Below are 20,208 nucleotides of genomic sequence, written 5' to 3' on the forward strand. Positions count from 1 at the left end.
TATATATTTGAGAGATGAGGCCTCTATCAGAAACACTGGCTATAAAAATTGTTTCCCAGCTTTCTGTTTTCCTTCTAATCTTGATTACATTGGTTTTGTTTGTGCAAAACCTTTTAAATTTAATACAATCAAAATTATCCATTTTGCATTTCATAATGTTCTCTATCTCTTGTCTGATCATAAATGTTTCCCTTCTCCATAGATCTGACAGGTAAAATATCCTTTGCTCTCCTAATTAAAGCAATGTGATTATTGTATATGCTGACATAATACATCGAACTCACTGTATGCCCTTGGACAAGTCACTACCCTCTCTGAGCTTGTGTTTGCCTCTGTAAAATAAAGGAGTTAGAATAAATACTCCCTAAGGATTCTTTCTGGCTCTGATATATTTAGCTGAATTAAAACAAAAACTGGAGTTGCTGAAATGAATTCTAAATCTGCCATTGTTTTCTTCAGTCTCCAAAATTTTGGAGAGATTCTCTATCTACTCTCTTGCTTAGCTCTGATTTCCACTCTAATATCTATACTTATTTTTTCCACATACATTTTTAAAAAAATCATTCTAGAGGTCTTTGCTATTGATCTATTATTTAGGGAAGTCATTACTGTCTTGCTTTCACTTTTATCAAGGAGTTTTGAGTCACTTACCTTTTCCCTCATAATATTTATTCATCATGTCATGTCCTTTTCTAGTCTGTTTGTTCACTTTTCTTTATCAGTTTCACTGCTGGTTTATTTGAGTGGAGACTGGCCTTATATGGTCTTTCTTTCAGCCTTCTTTATGGGGGCTCCTTCCATTCTGTTCCAGATAAAGTGTATCAGGCCCTGTACAGCTGAACTTCTCACTCATCTACTGTCCCAATTCTTTCTGCTGGGACTGGAAGATTTTAGTGATCTTTTCCTAATCAAGGGTAAGAGAATGGGTTCAGATGGATTCCTGATACATGGACAGCCAAGGGGAGATGAAAACATATGGTTTCAAATCCCCACCCTTGCTTTCTTTTAAATTAACTTATTTTTTTCTGTGAACAAAATTTGCTTTTCTCTCTCCTACCCTACCATATCATTGAAAAAGAAAAACAAAACCAAGTATTCATAGTCAAGCAAAATTCTCACAGATTTCCATATTGGTCATATCCAAAAATTGTAGGTCTCATTCTGCCTTCCAAGTCTATCACCTCTTTGTTAGGAGGTGGGCAATATGCTTCATTATTGGTTCTCTGGGTTGGTCATTGCACTGGCTTTTATAGTGGTTTGTTTTAACAGTGGTGCTGTATAATATAAATTGTTTTCCTTGTCCTATTCACTTCACTTTTCATCAGTTTGTACACATCTTCCCAGGTTTCACTGAAACCATCCCTTTCATTTTCTTACAGCACAACAGTATTCCTTTACAGTCATATGTCATAATCCGTTCAGCCATTCCTTAGTCTCTCAGTTCGAAGTTTTTGCTACCACAAAAAAACCCCTTACATTTTTTGTATGTAGGGGACCTTTTCCTCTTCATCTGATCCTTTGGGATATAGACCTAGGACTCCTCTCCCTTTCTGTTTGCCTTCATATAGAAGTACCTTCTGGAATTCTACCCCCATCTATAATTGACAACTTTCTCTGAAACCCAGGCTAGCCAGGTTTCAATGAGTAGCAGGTACTGAGGGGTGGGGTTTGGATCAGATTGGGTCACTGACAGATGAAACTTTGAAGCAATAGGTCAAAGACTGGTGTGGCCAAAGCTCAAAATGGTGGACCAATGAGAACAATATATTTAGAGAATGGGTTGGTAATATAGCCTTATGGGAAATAAGTTAGTGTAGAGGACAGGTCTGTAGGAGAGGTTGACGGAGACCAGTTAGTCATTTTTCCTGGGCTTTTTGTGTACATTTGAGGTGGGGTAGATTTTAAAAGAATACCATGTGAATAGGATGCATATTAATTATACAGTTGTATTTTTCTTTATAGTTGGCCCAAGTACTTTTTGGTAATGAAGCTTTTATGATAGAATTTGGCTTGAAGTACTCTGAGGAAAGAAAATGACCACTTTAACCAGGAAACCAGAGACAGAAGCTAACATCCTGCCATTTGGGGGCCCTATTTGAACAATTACTCTCTTTTTTTTCTCAGGACCGATGCCCCCACTCCCTTCATCTGCCTCCAAATTTGCAGAAGCAAAAAAGGCAATTGTAGAAAGCGAATCGTCTGTCTCTACTTTTCATTGTGAAAACTGAGGGAAAAGGGGAGGTGAAGCATTTCTTCCTCCCTCTCTGGGCCTCTCCTGGTCTCCCTGGCCTTGCTGGCAAGAGAACAGAACTGTAAACAGGCATCCTGTGTCCAGGGAGACATGGAAACAGCAGGACACAGACAGCTGTTTATTCCCAAGCTAACATTCTTAGAGTTTCCTGCTGTTTTTGTAGCTCAGAATAGTTCTTACATCCTCCCCCCAATTACCTTCATGCCCATTTTATTGAGGCCCAAGTTTTGCCTCCTTTTCCTTGTCCTGTCACATAATTCTCAGGGGCATTTGGTAGAGTACAATGTATGAGCTGAGATACTCAGGCATCTGCTTTCCTAATTATCACCCTCCTATACACACACACACACACACACACACACACACACACACACACACACACACACACACACACACACACAGAGTCTCTACCTACTGGGCCCCTGTAATAGGGAGGCCCTGCTGAATTCACTATAGAATATAGCTATTTTTTTCAATGAAACCTTCTAAGTTTGCCACTTGTAGCTAGAAGAGGAAAATAAGAGTTGAGAAAGAAGAAAATAGTGAGAAAGAAGGGGAATGAGAATGATTTTCTAGCTCCTAACTGGACCTTAGTCTTTTAGGAAGGGGGAGTTGGCTTTCACTACAAAGGAGCAGTTCTCAAAGTATGGGTCCTGGAAATGGTGTTTTGGTATGGGCTCTTTACTGACCTGTGAGCTGATTCCTTCGATGCTGATGTTTAGAATATGACAACGATTTTCTTATGACAGTTATTAGGAAATTGGGCATCATTTCATTGGTGTCACCAAAAGCCATGTCCAAATGGGAATGTGGGAACCAGGTGTTCCACTGGGCTTTATCTTCTGCTAGAGAGCATAGACTCTCTTTGGTAGAGTCTACAAATTGGAAAAACTTGAAAATCAGTAAGAAACAAATATTAAAGGCCAAAAGATGAAGATGTGATAGCGGAGCCATAACTAGGGAAGGTGACCTAGGTCTCTGTCCCAGGGCATTGAGGTATGGAGGGCACACTTCCCCCTCCCACAGTAGTTTTTTAGCCCATTAGCCCCATACTAATCCACCAAGATTCCTGTGTTTTTCCAGAGCCTGCTTTTCTCTAGCACTATGCCCTCCACCTCTTACTGGGCTTTAGGAGGTTGGAGGTGGGGTGATGATTCAATGACCATGCCTTGAGACTAGGGCCAGACTCTCTAGGAGACAGGACTTTCCTCCCAACCTAACTATGTGATCCTGGGCAAGTCACTTACTCTCTGCCCCAGTTTCCTCATCTGTAAAATAAAGATAATAATAGCACCTATCTCTATAGAGTCATTGTGAGGATCAAATGAGATAATCATTGTAAAGTGCTTAGCACAGTGACTAGCACACAGGCAGGCACTATACAAATGTTAACTATTAATATTATTATTATCACATGCAAAGTACTTTGCAAACCTTAAGGTGCTATATAAATTCCAGCTGTTGTTATTATAATTATTATATTATTATACACTATATGCAAGACATGGAATAAGACAAGTACACAATATATGGGTAGATAACTATACAACATAGAGAATATACAAGTATATAAGATATAGAATATCATATAGAATATAGTGTATATATCTACTATATATAATATATGATGATATATGCTATATTGATACTATATACTACATATATAATATAGATACTATAATGATACATAGTATATATATAATTATACCAATATCAATATATCATTATTATATACTATGTACCATTATTACGTGATATATACTACATCATTATTGTATGACATATTACATATCATTATTATATGATATGTACTATATATCATTATTATAATTACTATATGTAAATAATTCTTTTACCTTTTAAAACCCTAGCGGGGGTGGGGCACCTGTGGCCTTGAGGACGTATGTGGCCCTCTAGATCTTCAAGTGTGGCCCTCTACTGAATCCAAACTTCACAGAACAAATCTCCTTATTAAAAATATTTGTTCTATAAAACTTGGACTCAGTCAGAAGGCCAAACTCAAGGTCCTATAACGCTACATGTGGCCTCAAGGCTGCGGGTTCCCCACTCCTGTGGCTAGATCAAGCTCAGAGGAGCCTGGGCCAAGGTAAGGGAGGAGCGGGACATGTGTTTGATAAAATTAGCCCAACTTCCTAAGGAGCCTATTAAACTAGTAAGGCAAAATCTTTTATTCCCCTAGCTACCTTTACTAATAGTTAAAATCTTTCATCTTATGAGAGTCCATCCTCATCACTCCACAGATGGATGGATGACCCAGTTCCCTCCCATCTCCTTTTGTTTGTACCTAGATGGCACTGATGTTCAGTAAGTCATGCCTCGAAAAAGCCAGTTGAGTTAGATCAAGGAAAGGTTTAAGCAGCTAGAGTTTCAGTCTCAGTCATACTCCACTTCAGAAATAGCTGTTGTTTTCCAGAAGGGAGGATAAACCAGGCCAAATGAAAAAAAAAAAAGAGTTTCCATGGGAGCTGAGCCTTTTCCAAATTATCCCAACCAATAACTTTGAAGTTTTCAGATGGCTAAAGGGAATTCTCTGTCTAACTTAAGTAATAGAGTCAAGAAAGTTTTAGCCCAAAGGGGTAGATATTTACACTGGATATCAGGAAGACTCCCTCCCAAACTCCTGAGGGTGGTTTAGTCTTGCCAAAAGAGGTTAAAAAAACAAACAAAAAAACACCTAACTTCCACAATTCACTATTTCACTAAATATCTTTCACTCAAAACCCACTTCTGCTTCTGACTTTATTACTTCTATCTGTGCCACCAACCAGTCTCCAAAGTTTAAAAACTCTGTTTATCTTTGCTTCCTTCCTTATCTCTTGCATTCAGTAAATTAGCGAGTAGTGTCAATTCTATCTGGGATTGAGTTCTCACTCTTCCTTCCTCTGGTCCCATTGTTGTTACCCTAGTACAAATCCTTATCACCACCTGTCTGGACTAATGGTCCTTCCTACCTCTACTTTTTCTACCCTGCAATTCATCATTCAAACCTTCTCTAGTACCCCAACAACCCAACCCCCTTGTACCTCCATGACACTCTGCTGCGGCATGTCCTTTGGTGTGCTCAAATTCCAAATAACTCTTGCAAAATGTTACCAATTCAACTCAACTCAACTCAACAATCACTATACTTATAATCATTTGTTTATATGTCAGATGCCCGTAATAAACTCTGAGCTCCACGAGGAAGAAATCTTTTCCAAATTCCCTGCCCCATCCCCATCCTGTTCTGAAGACAAAGCACTATGTTTTGCCTACAGTAAATACTTAATAAGTGTTTACTGAATTGGATTGAACATCTTTTTTTGAAGGAAGGAACCAAATAGTCTGTTGTCCCATCAATCAGGAAGACTTTTGGAAGGCTGGACCAGACATATTTTTCCCCAGGGAAGAGGATCAGTTTGTGATTCCAATGGGGGTCACAAGGGTCATAAACTTAGAGCTGGAAGAGACCGTAAGGAACTTGATGATTCTGAGGCCAGGGACCTTGTCTTATGTAACTTTGTATTTTCACCAGTTCCTAACAATGCTTAGCACATAGTAGGTCCATAACACATACTTTTTGAATTCATTGATTCATTTAGCTTTTGTAGAAGGAAACCAGCACCCACTGTTTCTCTGTCTGCTTCGGACACTCCTGTCTGTCTCGCCTCCTCACCACCACTGAGATGAGTAGATTGAAAACCGAAGGTTTGGGAGAGAAGTAAACATAGCTAACAAGAGCTTTGACTATTCATTTTTTTAAAATGACCACAAATGATTTCAGAGTGTTTTTTTTTAAATGGACAGAGTGTTCACCTTATCCATCTAGGGTGACTGGGACACAAACCATGCTCTCCTCACCTGGTTAACAGATGAACAGTTCAAGGTCCTAGAGCTGAACTTTCTCACTGAGCCCTGAGATAAGTAAGTCATTTTCACTGGCTAACAATAATTAATCCATCTCTTTCCACAACCTGTTTTTCCCAACATGTTTTTGTAGAGATGAGTGGAGTCATTTCAAAGATAACAGTGGCTTGTCTTATCAATCTCCATCTTCTCCTCCTAAATACTACACCTACCCATTCCCCACCAAGAAAATCCCCCAAAAGAGGTTTTAAAACATTTTTTTAAAAGCTGCGCAGCTTGGAATTGGCAAGCTTAAATTCTGGATATGAATCTGCAGAGAAACCCACTTTTCTGCTTCTCAGAGGGAGGTTGGCATTGATAATGAGGTCTTTCTCCTTGTATTATTCTGAAAATGCACTAGCTAACACCATGGCAACAAGAAGACAAGGATAAAGCAGTCCCCCTCCCCCTTTAGAGCTCTGGGTCCCCAGCTCAGTGGATGCTGCTGAAATGAAAATAAAAGTCCTAGATTCTTTTTAATCATGTCAGTCCAAAATGTACTTTCTGGGAGACAGCTTCTCTCCATCTCATCCAACAAACAGAAATGCCAACCATGCAAAAATTATGTTTTTTACTGTGTCTTAACAGTGACCAGCTGGTTCACCAGACAAACAGAGCTCCATAAACTTTTCCATCTTAACTGTCTCCTGGTCTCTGACCAGACGTTTTCCCAAAGGGCAGTTAACCAGCTCTGAACAAAAGGGAATCGAGTCATACTGTAAAGGAGGAGATTGAAGTTAGATCCAAGTGAGAAATTCTTGAAAGGGAGAGTTGTCATTTGCTGGAAAAGGTGACTAAGGAAAGGTGGAATGAAATCTCTGGAGGGAGCAAAACAAATTTACAAAATCTCAAATGCCTCTTACAAAATACAACTGATTCAATTCAACTCAGCAAGCATTTATTGAAACGATACTATATGCAAGGGGAAAAAAAGACTGAAAGGAGACAGATTGTGTCCTTTAGGGGCTGACTTGCTAACATAGAATGTTAGAGTAGGAAGAGAAACTAGAAGTCACTTAATCCAACTCTCATTTTACAAGGGAGGAAACTGAGAACCAGAGAAGAGTAACTTACCCAGATCACACAGGGAATAAATAGTAGAGCTAGGATTCAAACCCAGCTAGAATTGGTGGGAATCTCAGAGCCATCTAATCCAATCTCCTCCTTTTTTCTTATTCTTTTTTTTTAACAGATGAGGAAACTGAGGCTCAGGGAGTTTCAGTCACTTGTTTAAGGTCATACAGGTAGTGTCAATGACAGGATTTGAACCCAGGACTCCATAGTCAGTGTTCTTTCCATTATAACATGATATCCACAAGACCTTTGAGGGTTTGATATTTGGAGACATTTGAGAGTCTTCTACCATTTATCTTCCCCAACCAGTTTTCTCATTGGTACTTTATCCCCTTCCATCTCATGATAAAAAATTGCAGGAGGCAGCAGAAAAGGATTGCCACTGAGGCTAATAGGAGAATGGAAGGTGTTGGTAGGTGAGAGGCAGTTGGAGACCAGTAATAGCTTCATGATGTAATCCATGGTTTTTCCAGCCAAGCTTGTCACCAAACCTGGCAGACTGCCCAAAGTCCCATGCTTTGCTTTGCAGAACACAAATGTCAGCTCCATAATGACTCCTTATCAAGAAGAGCAGAGCTCCCTGTTGTTCCTACCAGAAGATAGTGCCCTCCTCTTGCTCCCCACATGCTGGGCACATGACCAAGATTTGCGAGACTCAGATACTGTGGCCCTTGGGAAGTCTTATTCTATGGGGGCCCAGGGTTGTTGTCTTATTGTCTATAAGCAGCGTCTGCTCCATTTGTACATAGATTGCCCTCATGCAATTGAAACCAGGGCAGGAGATTTAAAGAAAGAATTACTCAGTACTCTGAGAACAAGGCTTATCTAGGAGGAGAGAGGGGGAGCTCCTTCCCACAGGAGGACACTAATCTATAAGCTATTAAGATGGGCTTCCCCAGGTATAGGATTGTCCAACTGACATGCTTCATTATGAAATCTATCCTCTCCCAGGAGGATCTGATGCACTGAGAAAGTTTGACAAATCAGGACCTCCCATCCCATCCCCTCCTGTAATTATTTCCAGCATGTATTATTGTCAACCTTTGCTCCAAACCCTTTCATTCTGAGTCTCTTCTCCATCCCTCCATCAGCTCACCTATCCCTCTCTGCTCCAGATGTGTTAGACTATCCTCCTTGGGCTTATTGAAGAGGAGGTTGCATTGATTGGGGAGGGAAATATTGGTTGTTTTAAAATCATATTCCCTTTATACGTTATTGTGACAAATGCCTTTTGTCAAGACAGGCTTAGTTAATTCATCTTCTTTTTCATGTATGTGCTACCTGTATCCAGGGTCCTTCTTCCAAATTTCAGGACAATTGGTGCAAGGTTTTTGGTTCCAATCAAAGTTGCTGGCCATCCCTGAATTGAGGACTGACAAGACAGTAGGTATTTTACTTCTGTGGACATTTATTTTTGCACGGATGAGCATTCATTCAAGTAAATTGCAAGTGTTGGTTTTTAAAGTCCTCATAAAGGCTGCCAAATTAATTAATTAGCCCATCTTATGATAATCTTGTCTCTCACAAATATTGAGAAAGAGGGTTGCCAAACCACAGATATTTCTGAAGACTGGTTGCAGCTGAGGGCACAAGGCATCAAATCAACAACTCTTCTCAGGACATAGAACTGCCTGGTTCCTTTTAATTAATAACTAGAAATATGAATCACTAGAGGATACAAAGAGATGACTCAAAGGGATTTAAACTAAGGTATGTTAATTTCATTATGTCTCCCAAACAAGCGGGCGAGTATACAACAGAGGATACAAACTCCATATACAAATCAGGGAAACTTCCAAATGAAGCAAAGAGTAGTAGACAGTTTAAACTTGATCTAGGTCTTTGACCCAGTTTAAGAGAACAGGAGGGCAGTTGTCTGCAATGTCAAACAGCATACCAAAGGTTAATAATTGCCCCTACTGAGTATCTGGCAGATCAGATTGTTTTCGTGTGCCTGTTTTCCTATTTTACGTAAATCATCCCACACGCGTTTGCATCAACCTTTTGGTGATGCACCTTTGATCAATAGATTTTAGACAAAAGTGGTTTTTGGGTCCAAAGATCAGGGTTGAAATGACCTATGGCTAGAAGCAAGGGAATATAAAACAGAGGCAAGGATCAATCTAAGAGCAGAACATTTACAGCAGAGCCTGAAATAACTTCACGTGCTTTGCTGAGGACCTATAGAAGTGACAAGGGGAAGTGAGGATGGAGGCAGGGATGAACGTCCTCCATGATTTTGGGATCCAATCGACCCACTACCTCCAAGTAAATTATAAGGACTCCAAAGACTGGTTCATCTTGGTCTCAATGCTTGCAGATCTCAGGAATGCCTTCTATGTCCTCTTTCCCATTTGGTTCCACGTTCAAGAGGCTGTAGGCATCAAACTCCTCTGGGTGGCTGTGATTGGAGATTGGCTTAATTTGGTTTTTAAGTGGTAAGTAAGAACCTGGGCAAGGAAGGAGAGTAACAGGGGGGATCAGGAAAGGGAAGAGGTCTGTCTCCCATTGACCTTCCAAGGGGAACCTGTTTTCCAATCCCTATCCAGACTCTTTGGGAGGACATCAGCTACTTTCTCTTTGCTTTTAATATCTTACACAAGTATTGGAGGTAGAACTTCATCACTGAGTTAAAAAGAGAGTAAAATTTAACTAGTATGGAATTAAGGAAGAATAATCTTATTTAGTGAAAAGTCTGAATAATGATAATTTTTTAAAAAAAATGAAATTTTAAAAAACCTTTGAAATATAGTACAAAATATAAAGACGAAGAAAGAGAGAAACAAGTAAAATGAGGTAAACCAATAAAACATAACTAGTAACACAAATCCTTTAATGTTTAGGAATTCATTATTAGATACAGAAATTGAAAGTATATGGAAGAAATGTTCAAGTTCTTTATTAGAAAAGGCTATTAATTATAAATGGTTATTTTCTCTACTCACCTGGAAGACCCCAGAAATTCATAAATGAAATTCTTTCAAATTTTGTACTTAGTAAGAATTATACAATAGATTGTGTTCGATTGAGCACTAGATTAGTGGGGTCTGAATTAATGATGTTTTATTTTATTCAAGACCTGGATCTTTGTCTATCAGCAGGGGAGAAAATGATTGTCCTTAAATCCAAAAAGAATCTATTATCTCATAACCTTAGAGTGACAGAGGAAACTTAACTTAAATTTGACATCTTTTACTAAAATGAAAAATTTATCTTTCAAGCCCATCTTTAAGTGAAAGGAAAAGACATTTGTTCAATGTCTTTTATTCCAAAGCAGAAAGGATAAAGATATAGGTGTAGGGGATGCATTTTCCAGATAGGAAATGCTCTTCAGTTCTTGGAAGATAGGGATTCTTGTGGGAATGGAAGGGGTAGGTAAGCTTTATAATCTTGTGACTGTGGAAAGTCAGGGCTCTCCCTAAATGAAGAGAAGAGAGAGAAAGATGAAGATGCAATGGTTGAGCACAGAGAGACCTAAGTTTTAAACTGCAGTTCCTCAACTTTAAACTATCCTTTTGGGTTAGTTTAGGATAGCATGGATTGTGAAGAGAAGGAAAGAGCCCTAATCTGGGAGTTGGGAGACCTGGGTTTGCGACCAACTTTTTCCATTATTTCTGTACATTGTTTTATTCCCCAGACCCAAATTTCCTCATCTGTAAAATGTCAGGATTGGTTAGATTGGTGATATTCAAGCGCTTCCAGCACTGACATTCTGTGGTTCTAGAATCAGAGCTAAACAAAGCTGCTGTCTGTGGGCATTTAGAGATAGGAAAGTAAATGCATGACACTTTTTCCTGATACATTCTTTGGTAAAGAAGAGCCTGTAATTTTTTACAACTTTCTTGCTCCCTGACAGGATTCTTTTTGGACAGCGTCCATACTGGTGGGTATTAGACACTGACTACTACATAAACACATCTGTGCCTGTAATAAAGCAGTTCCCCATCACCTGTGAGACTGGACCAGGTAAGATTTCATTTAACATACCTCATTGCTAACTTTGTATAGACAGGAGTATGATAAAGACTGCATATAATAGAAACTGGGCAATTATGAGGCTCAAATAAGGTGGACCTCAAGCACTTTGTAACTATGCATATGAGCTATATGGTTGTTAATGTTGCTATATTATGGGGCAGCCAGGTGGTGCAGTCAATAGAGTGCCAAGCTGGAGTCAGGAAGACCTGAGTTCAAATCCAGCCTCAGATACCTACTAACTGAGTGACCCTGGGCAAGTCACTTCACCCTGTTTATCTCAGTTTATTCATCTGTAGAAATGAGCCGGAGAAGAAAATGGCAAATCACTCCAGTGTCTTGGCCAAGAAAACCCAAACAGGGTCATGGAAAGTCTAAAATGACTGAACAACAAATGACAAATAGGGTAAAGGGAAGATTCATTCTGGCCTGTAACATAAAGCAATGAGTAGAAGTGGCAAAGAAGTAGATTTAGGCTTTATGTAAAGAAAAGCTTCTTTACAATCAGAGCTGTCCAGAAGTGGAATGGATTTCCTCAGGAGATAGAAGTTTTTCCTTATTGGAAGTCTTCAGATAGAGACTGGATGGCAACTTGAGGGAGACATCAAGGATTGATACAGATTATACAGGTGGCTTCTGAGGTACCTTTGAGCTGCCGGATTCTGTGATTTTTCATTAGCTTCCATTTAATTCAACTACAATTCAGTTCAAAGATTATTTACAAGTTAACATTTATATGCTCATGTCATTTTGGAAATCCCCTGAGTATAGGGGTACTTTACCATTTTGTGCATCACAGACCTTTTTGGTAGTCTGCCTAGGTACCCTTTCTCAGAATAATATTTTGAAATAATTGAAGGAAGCCTAATGAGAAGCTTGCACATTGGTTGAGTAGAAGGTTATAACACAGAAAACTTTAACATACAAGTGTTGTCACCTGGGTACAGTAGGTTGGAGTGTTTTAGTGTCTTGCACTCAAACTAGGATTTCCCCACAAAGGAAAGGGGCAGAAGCCCTGGATTTGTAAAGGGTAGCCTGACCTCTTTTCCTCCAGGGAAAAGGAAGTAGCAGTGACCAGAGACCTTGGATACTCTTCTCTGCCCAGCAGCCTGGCTTTGTGGGTGGAACCACCTAAGTCAGTGGTACATCAGCCATACCTTACTTGAACTTTATTCATTAAAATCGTATCGGTATTTTTCAATCAAACAACAGAACATTCCCAGAGTGAGCCCTTGTAGGGGTGATAGTGGGGAAGGGGGACATGGAATTTTTCTAAAGCTAGGGAAAGACAGAAATACTTTTTCTTTCTTTCTTTCTTTCTTTCTTTCTTTCTTTCTTTCTTTCTTTCTTTCTTTCTTTCTCTCTCTCTCTCTCTCTCTCTCTCTCTCTCTCTCTTCTCTTCTCTCTTTCTCTCTCTCTCTCTTTCTCTCTCTCCCTCCCTTCTTCCTTCCTTCCTTCCTTCCTTCTTTCCTTCCTTTTTTTTTTTGCCATTATCTAAGGCACTGTGCTTCTTTCCTGTCCTCCAGGTAGTCCTTCGGGCCATGCCATGGGTGCAGCAGGTGTATACTATGTAATTGTTACATCCATCCTCTCCCTTACTCGTGGAAAGAAGAAGCCAACTCTCAGATTCCGGTAACAAAGGTTTCAGTGATTGGTTGAGAGACTAAGGGAAGGAGAAAGGGATCAATCAGCTCTCTAGCTGACAAATCACTTTCTCTCTCTCTCTCTCTCTCTTCTTCCCCCCAGTATATTCTCATATTTTAGAATGGGGATGATAAATTTGAGGGACTCCTACTAAACAGGAGTCCTGTTCTGTTCATTATTCTGAGGCAGCCAGGTAGCCACACATTGGATAGAGTGCTGGACTCAGAATTAGGGAGACGTAAGTTCAAATCTGGCCTCAGACATTTCCTAGCTTTGTGACTCTGGGCAAGTCACTTAACCTCTGCTTATCTTAGTTTCCTAACTGTAAAATGGGAATAATAACAGCATCTATTTCACAGGGTTGTTGTGAGAATCAAATGAGATAATATTTGTAAAGTGATTAGCATGATAACTGGCATATAGTAGGTGCCTTATTCCCTTCCTCCAATATTTCTATCAGTGACCTGTACAGAAACATAGATGGGATATAAGATTTACAAATGACGCAAAGCTGGGAGAGAGGGCTAATGCATTGGATGGTATAATTGAATAAAATAAATGTTTGTTGGTATGTTTTTTTTAATCTGACCTGTGATTTCTAGGTCTATGAAACTCCTGGTGAGGGACTTCCTTTACTAATACAAGTCATCACTGTCTATGCAGTGTATAGTCTTAGAAAATTGCCTGGGGATACTGAGGCTTGCTCAGAGTTACATAGCAAGTGTATGTCCCAGGAAGGACTTGAACTCAGGTCTTCCTGACCCCAAGGCCAGCTTTCCATACACAAAGCCACGCTGCTTCTCAACATGGAATTTAAGACAGAAAAATGTAAAATCATTCACTTAAGTTCAAAAAATTAGTCACCGATGTACAGGATGTGGGAGACAATGACCTCAGGGTTAGTGGACTGCAAGCTCGATATGCCGCAAGGGTAATGTGGTCATTGAAAAAGCTAATGCTCTCTTAGGTCACATTAATCCAGAACAAAAGAAATGGTAGCCCTATCGTACTCTGCCCAGGTCAGACTCCATCTCTGGAGTATTGTGTCCTGTTCTGTACACCACATTATCAGTGGGTCCCTGGCAAATCAGAGTGTATCCAAAAGGCAACCGGGATGGCAAGGGAACCACGATCACTTGATACGATGATTACTTAAAGTGATGATGAGCACTGGAAGGAACTAGACATGTTTAGCCTAGAGAAAGAAGACAGTGAGGTGTGATCACTGCCTTCAATTATATAGAAGATTTTTTTTTTTGGCTAGGCAATGGGGTTAAGTGACTTGCCCAGGGTCACACAGCTAGTAAGTGTCAAGTGTTTGGCCTGAGGCCATATTTGAACTCAGGTCCTCCTGACTCCAGGGCCAGTGCTCTATCCACTGTGCCACCTAGCTGCCCCTATATAAAAGATTTTTAAGAGAAACTCTGCTCAGAACCCAGAGGGCAATAACCTAGACCACTAGGTAGGAGTTACAAGAGTTCAATTTCAACTCAATACACTGATAGAAGTATCTGAAAACGGAACGTACTACCCTTGAAGTATCAGTAAATTCTGTTCCTGGAAGTGTTTGTATAGAGGCTAGATGAAGGCTTGTTGGGAATATTAGAGAATCGATGCTTTAGCTAGATTTTGGATTAGAGGTCCTTCTAGTTCTAAGGCTCCATAACAACCAGCATAATCTAATAGGATTTCTGACTAGAAGAACCTAAGGTAGTCCCATGGTCTTGCAGAGGCTGTTTTATTGAATGGCATTTCTGCTCTGTATCTCAATCCTGCTGTGTTTGGGTTTCCTTTTGCAGGTGCCTGCACGTGCTTCTGTGGTTGGTGTTCTGGGTTGTGCAACTCAACGTCTGTCTGTCCCGAATCTATCTCGCAGCCCATTTCCCTCATCAGGTTGTTGCTGGAGTCCTCTCAGGTCAGTAGTGTTTGCAGTATCTTCCTTCTGGCTCCTCCTTAATCACAACATACAACATACCACCCTTATTGTGAATGTCATTCATGCTGTTGGATTTCAATGGATTACAAATCAAAGGCAGAAAGTTTAAAGAGTTGCTATTTTTGACAGCAAGGTATGCTTTGCTTTACATAGTATATAAGTTTCAAAAAGTGTTATGGAAACCACAATTTTGTGAATGGAGTTATATTCTCCATTATAGGTTTTCCTAGGGGCTCAGCTTCAAATTAGTTTACCACATCATAACAATGACAACCAAAAAACTCTAGGGAAGTTCTATATATAAAAGAAATCTTTTCGTGACACAAATATACCCTTGATAATTTTTGTTAGTTCAGATTTTCCTGCATTCTGGTTTTTTGCTTTTGTTTTTGTTTGTTGTTGTCGTGGTTTTTGGGGGGTTTTTGTTGTTGTTTTTGGTGAGGCAATTGGATCTAAGCGACTTGCCTAGGGTCACATAGCTCATTCTGGTTTTCTTAAAGTGGAGTAGGCTTATAGTTACAAATTGAGCCAAAAAGGCGATGGGAGGCATTTGAGGCAGGCATAAGAAAACTTGGATTTTGGGGAAGTACCTGGAGCAAAAGACCTTGGAATCTGTGACAAGAGGGAGATTGTGGAATCTCCATTCATTATGTCATTCATTGCGCAAACATTTATTAAGCAAATACCTACTGTATCCAGAACGCTGTCCTCAGTACTAGGGCAGATGCAAAGTTTAGATAAGATGAAGTCCTTGTTCTCATGATGCTTTCCAATCTTCCCTTGCTTAGAGATCTTTAAGAACAGAAGGGAAACTTCACTTTTTTTTTTCCTGCTGTCAAAACTCACCTTATTTTTATTTTAGGAATTCTTTTGGTTTTAAAAATATTTTGTGGACATCCTTTCTTTTTTCCCTATTACTTTCATTTCCAAATATATTTGTTGTCCTTCCCTTGCCCAGCATATTATCCCTTGTGTAACAAAATTTTTTAAAGATAAGGAAAAACAGTTCATCAACCTAGTCCATGTTTCATACCCTTAGTTCCCTGCATCTTCAAAGGAGAAGATTAATTTATTGGGGAGAGGAGGGTGGGGACGAAATAGTACTTCTAAAAATTCCAGCAATGTAAACCACAAGATGTATCAAAAAACTTTTTTTTTGGCCAGGATCTGTGATTTCATATAAACATATTTAAAATAAATTAAAAGATGTTAAAAGGAGATAGAATTGAGAGAGGAACAAAAACAGTGATATAAGCTATATAAGAAGTTCCTCAACCTAAATTATACTTTCGTTGTTATTCAGTTGTGTCCGACTCTTCATGACCCCATTGGGGTTTTCTTAGCAAAGATATTGGAGTGGTTTGCCATTCCTTTTCCAGCTCATTTTATAGATGAAGAAACTGAGGCAAACAAGGTGAAGTGACTTGCCCAGGATCACACAGCTAGTAGGTGTCTGAGGCTAGACTTGATCTCAGGTCTTCCTGACTCTTCCCAGTATTCTATCTGCTGTACCACCTAGCTGCCCAAAATTATATGTTAGTAAAATATCTAAGTAACCTCCATGGCAGCAGTTAGTCTAGATAATTCAGGGGTCCAAGATCGAGTGCTAGGGATAAGGGAGCCCAGCACAGAAAGAGCAGGATGGAGGAAGCAGAAAAGGAGGAGCTGTCAGTTTGGGGATTTTTTTTTCACTTTGTAGGTTTTAAGAAGGACTTTGGTAATGCAGCACTGTAGTAGATAGCTATTCAGATCAAGCTGATGTCGCTTATGTTCCCCTCTAAACCTGACAGGGTTGGTGGCCCAATACCCTCTAACTGCTGTATCTGAAGATTTCCCTCAGTTCCTAATGTCATTTTTGTCTGGTGATTACTCAGGTATTGCTGTTGCCGAAACGTTCCGACACATCCAGAGCATCTACAACGCCAGTCTCAAGAAGTATGCCGTGATCACCTTCTTCCTATTTAGCTTTGCTATTGGATTTTACCTGATGCTGAAGGGGATGGGTATTGACCTCCTATGGACCCTCGAGAAAGCCAAGAAGCGGTGTGAGCGGCCAGAATGGGTCCATATTGACACCACCCCCTTTGCCAGTCTGCTCAAAAACCTTGGGACCCTCTTTGGTCTGGGTGTGGCCCTCAACTCCAGTATGTATAAAGAAAGTTGCAGATGGAAACAGAAAAAGCAGCTCTCCTTCCGCCTGTGCTGCATTGTGGCCTCGCTGGTCATCTTGCATCTTTTTGATGCTTTCAAACCCCCATCCCAGGTGGAGATGCTTTTCTACGCTCTGTCTTTTTGCAAGAGTGCGGCCGTGCCTCTGACATCGGTTAGCCTTATCCCTTACTGCTTCTCCCGGATCCTGGACCAGTCGGAGAAGAAATTTTTATAGTGGACCTGGAAACTTGAATATTCGGTATAAATGAATTGTGCTACCTGGGGGTAAGTGGTGCTCTGACAGCCTATGGTGTGGCCAACAGGTCCAGGAGTCAGACCACTGGCTCTCATCTCATTAGAAATCTCAGTCCTTTTGTGTGATGATTCTTTGAGAACTAGTGAGGCTTCTGAGCAACCTGCAGCATTCCAGAGAAGTTCTCTGATTACAAAGAGACTGTTAGCCCTGGACTCTCTCATGAAGGCATGTCACTTTTATTCTGTCTAATCCACGGTAGCAGAACTTCCAGATGAGACAGGCCTCACCAATCTCTAGTACCAGAGTTTAGGTTGGGAATCTCACTTGTGAATTTTTCCAGGCCGTGTCTACTCATGCTGAGAAAAGGAGGAAGGAGCAGGATAGTGGGGAAAGAAGTAGAGATGTAGGAGAATTTCTGAGGATTCCACATGTCATATAAAAAAATCATATGATAAATATTACCTGAATGGCACCAATTAGTTTGAATTATCTAAGAGAAGGCAATTTCCCCACTGGGGACCAGCTTGCAAGAATGATACATAGGCAGCAAGATAGGTAATTGTTCTTATCTTTTTCTTGAATGGACATATGGTCAACATACAACTACCAGTGTTTTCAAGTGGCTGAGATGAGCTAGATACCCTACTTGGGTCAGGATATTCAGCCACATTTTGTTTGTCCTTGACTACACCTGATAATATTATTATTTTTTAAAATGTTCTATTGATACTTTTTAAAAAATATCTAGGTCACTTTCTAATGACCCCTCTCCTTCCTCCTCCAGCTCCACCTTCCCCTTCAACCCTTCCTTATAACAAAAAAGTTTAGTTAAGCAAAACAAACCAACATATTGACCACGTCTTATAACATAGGTCTCACTCAACCCCTAGAATCCATCAAAAGGAGGAGAAAAGGTATGTTTCACAATCAGTCCTCTGAAATAGAGACTGCTCCCTACATTGCTCAGAATGCTGACGTCTAATATTGCATAAATACTGCATTTTTTTACATTATAGGAGTCATCATATAAATTATTCTCATATATTCATTCTTCCTCTATATCACAGTAGCTCACTTTTCTCCTGCTCTCTCCCATTGGCCTCGTCTCCACTGTATTATCTTATTCCCAGCTCTCTGAAAAAGCAAATTTCTTCTGGTGCTTCTATATTTTTAGGTTAAGCTCTAGGATAGTGGGGAAAATGGCAAGGAGAGGGCAACCTTTCTAGCTTTCCAGAAGGTCACTCCAATGTAACTTTTGATTCCTAGAGAGCAAATGTGACTCCTTCCTCTGGCCTAAGTGGGAAAGGAAAGAAAACGGGAGAAAAGACCAAACTCCTCTTTTCCTATTCTCCAAAAGGGCTTCTCAGATGAATTTGCTTACAAAAGAGTTTCAAAACAACAAAAAAAATTGAAACCTATTTATTTGACAGACCTTGTGTTTGCTATCAATTACATTTACAGTACTATGATCCATACCAACAATCCTGGACATAATATCTGTATAAGAAAATATATATATAATATATGTGTATAATATTTTATTAAAACATTTTTAAGAAAAACAATTTTATCTTATTATTATATTTCAGGTATAACAAGACCCTAGGATTTTGTTCATCGCTTGGGTGATTTGTTGACTCTTTCTTTCCTTCTCTGAGCAAGTTATTTCGCTTTTGTACCTAAATTTTCCTTTAAGAAAATGGAAGTGCCCTGTCTTGGGAAGGCAGCAAACCCTGGTAGGGGTGGCATATGTTTGAAATAATGGCTTAGGCAGGGCTGATCATTTCAACATGGATCAAGAAAAAGTGACGAACTTAGTGGAAACAGAGTCCATCTGAATAGTCACTGATTTAGGAGTGATGGTGGGTATATACAGGCAAGCAGAGCTGTCAGTCATGCACACTGGCCCTCTCCTTTTAGTAGGCTGAGCTATTCCCCTTGGAGTCTAACTTTCTCTCTAGCCACTGCTAAAGTCCTTTTCCCACTGAAGGAGTCGTTTTTCTTTCAAACCAGATGGAGATAATGGCAGATGTCTACCTCCATGCCAGCCCAGTCAACTGCCCAGTCATAGTTATTAACTTCTCTGCTCAAAGAAATCCCGGTGAATTTATTCTCTCTGACCTGGGAAATTGTTTCCAAACAACAACAATAACCCTTTATCAGCTGTGAAGCTCCAACCAGCGATCCTATTCTGATAAAATGCATCAGTTTTAAATCTATCTCCTCTCCCCAGCTCCAACCACCTCACTGAACACTATATTTAAGCAACGGCACATGGTTTAGCAATTCATTAATAGCTTTATTACATTTCCCTTAAGAAAAAAAACAAAATTTTAAATACACCAAGAGTAAGATTTTTTTTTTAAGAAATAGGATAAGAAACCCATGCCCTAGGGAAATAAGATCAGAATTGTACCCTTACTGTCTCCAAAGCGAGGAACTTCACCCCAATGTGTTTTTTGCATGATTTGCTGATGCCACCTCAGCTCCATAGTATTTGTGTTGGTAACCTCATGGTGGGAATCCTTATGCTGCTTCTGCCTCTTGCAGATTCTTTGCTGCTTCTTCCACTAAGTCCAAAAATAGGTATAAACAAGTCTGTAAGACTTTGGAGTCAGGGCCTCCAATAGTCCCATGGAAAAGGCAAAATTCCCTTGTCTGGAGGGGTTAAGGAGAAGGATACTGGGAAATTTCTGTCTGAGGAGTATGCATTGTCTCTAGTGTTTCCTTTGTGACACCTGCAATAGGTATGACCAAGGCAGGGCTATATTAGAATAGAGAGGTTAACTTAGGTTTGGCAAAATAGGACAAAGTTACACAGAACATGTTGTTAGGAGTTAGGGGCTAATAAAAATTATAGATAATGAGGACTGTACAGATCAGGGGTCAAAAAGATTTATGTTTAGGTAAAGATTGCCTTGGTTATAGGTTGTAAGGCAACATAGATCACTCCAGAAAAACAAGAATAGGAAAGATTCCAGGTCTGATAATATAATGCCACTAAGATTTCAGACA

At 39.9% G+C, this 20,208-nt stretch overlaps 1 protein-coding gene across 2 annotated transcripts; it reads left to right on the top strand.

Moving 5' to 3' along the window:
* Nucleotides 1-9,313: 9,313 nt before the first annotated feature.
* G6PC1 (glucose-6-phosphatase catalytic subunit 1) lies at nucleotides 9,314-19,556 on the top strand. Of its 2 annotated transcripts, none has more exons than XM_078156058.1 (5): nucleotides 9,314-9,669; nucleotides 11,088-11,197; nucleotides 11,289-11,317; nucleotides 14,650-14,765; nucleotides 16,661-16,851. In XM_078156058.1, the coding sequence occupies exons 1-5, from the start codon at nucleotides 9,440-9,442 to the stop codon at nucleotides 16,749-16,751; spliced, it is 576 nt and encodes a 191-aa protein (XP_078012184.1). In that variant the 5' UTR covers nucleotides 9,314-9,439; the 3' UTR covers nucleotides 16,752-16,851. The 2 variants fall into 2 exon arrangements, with proteins under 2 accessions (XP_078012184.1, XP_020828438.1); XM_020972779.2 differs by lacking the exon at nucleotides 11,289-11,317 and adding an exon at nucleotides 12,733-12,838 and having other exon boundaries at nucleotides 9,334-9,669; nucleotides 16,661-19,556.
* Nucleotides 19,557-20,208: the final 652 nt, after the last annotated feature.

The sequence above is a fragment of the Phascolarctos cinereus genome, unplaced genomic scaffold (genome assembly GCF_003287225.1).
Source record: "Phascolarctos cinereus isolate Bilbo 61053 unplaced genomic scaffold, phaCin_HiC Scaffold_5;HRSCAF=322, whole genome shotgun sequence".
NCBI classification, from domain to species: domain Eukaryota; kingdom Metazoa; phylum Chordata; class Mammalia; order Diprotodontia; family Phascolarctidae; genus Phascolarctos; species Phascolarctos cinereus.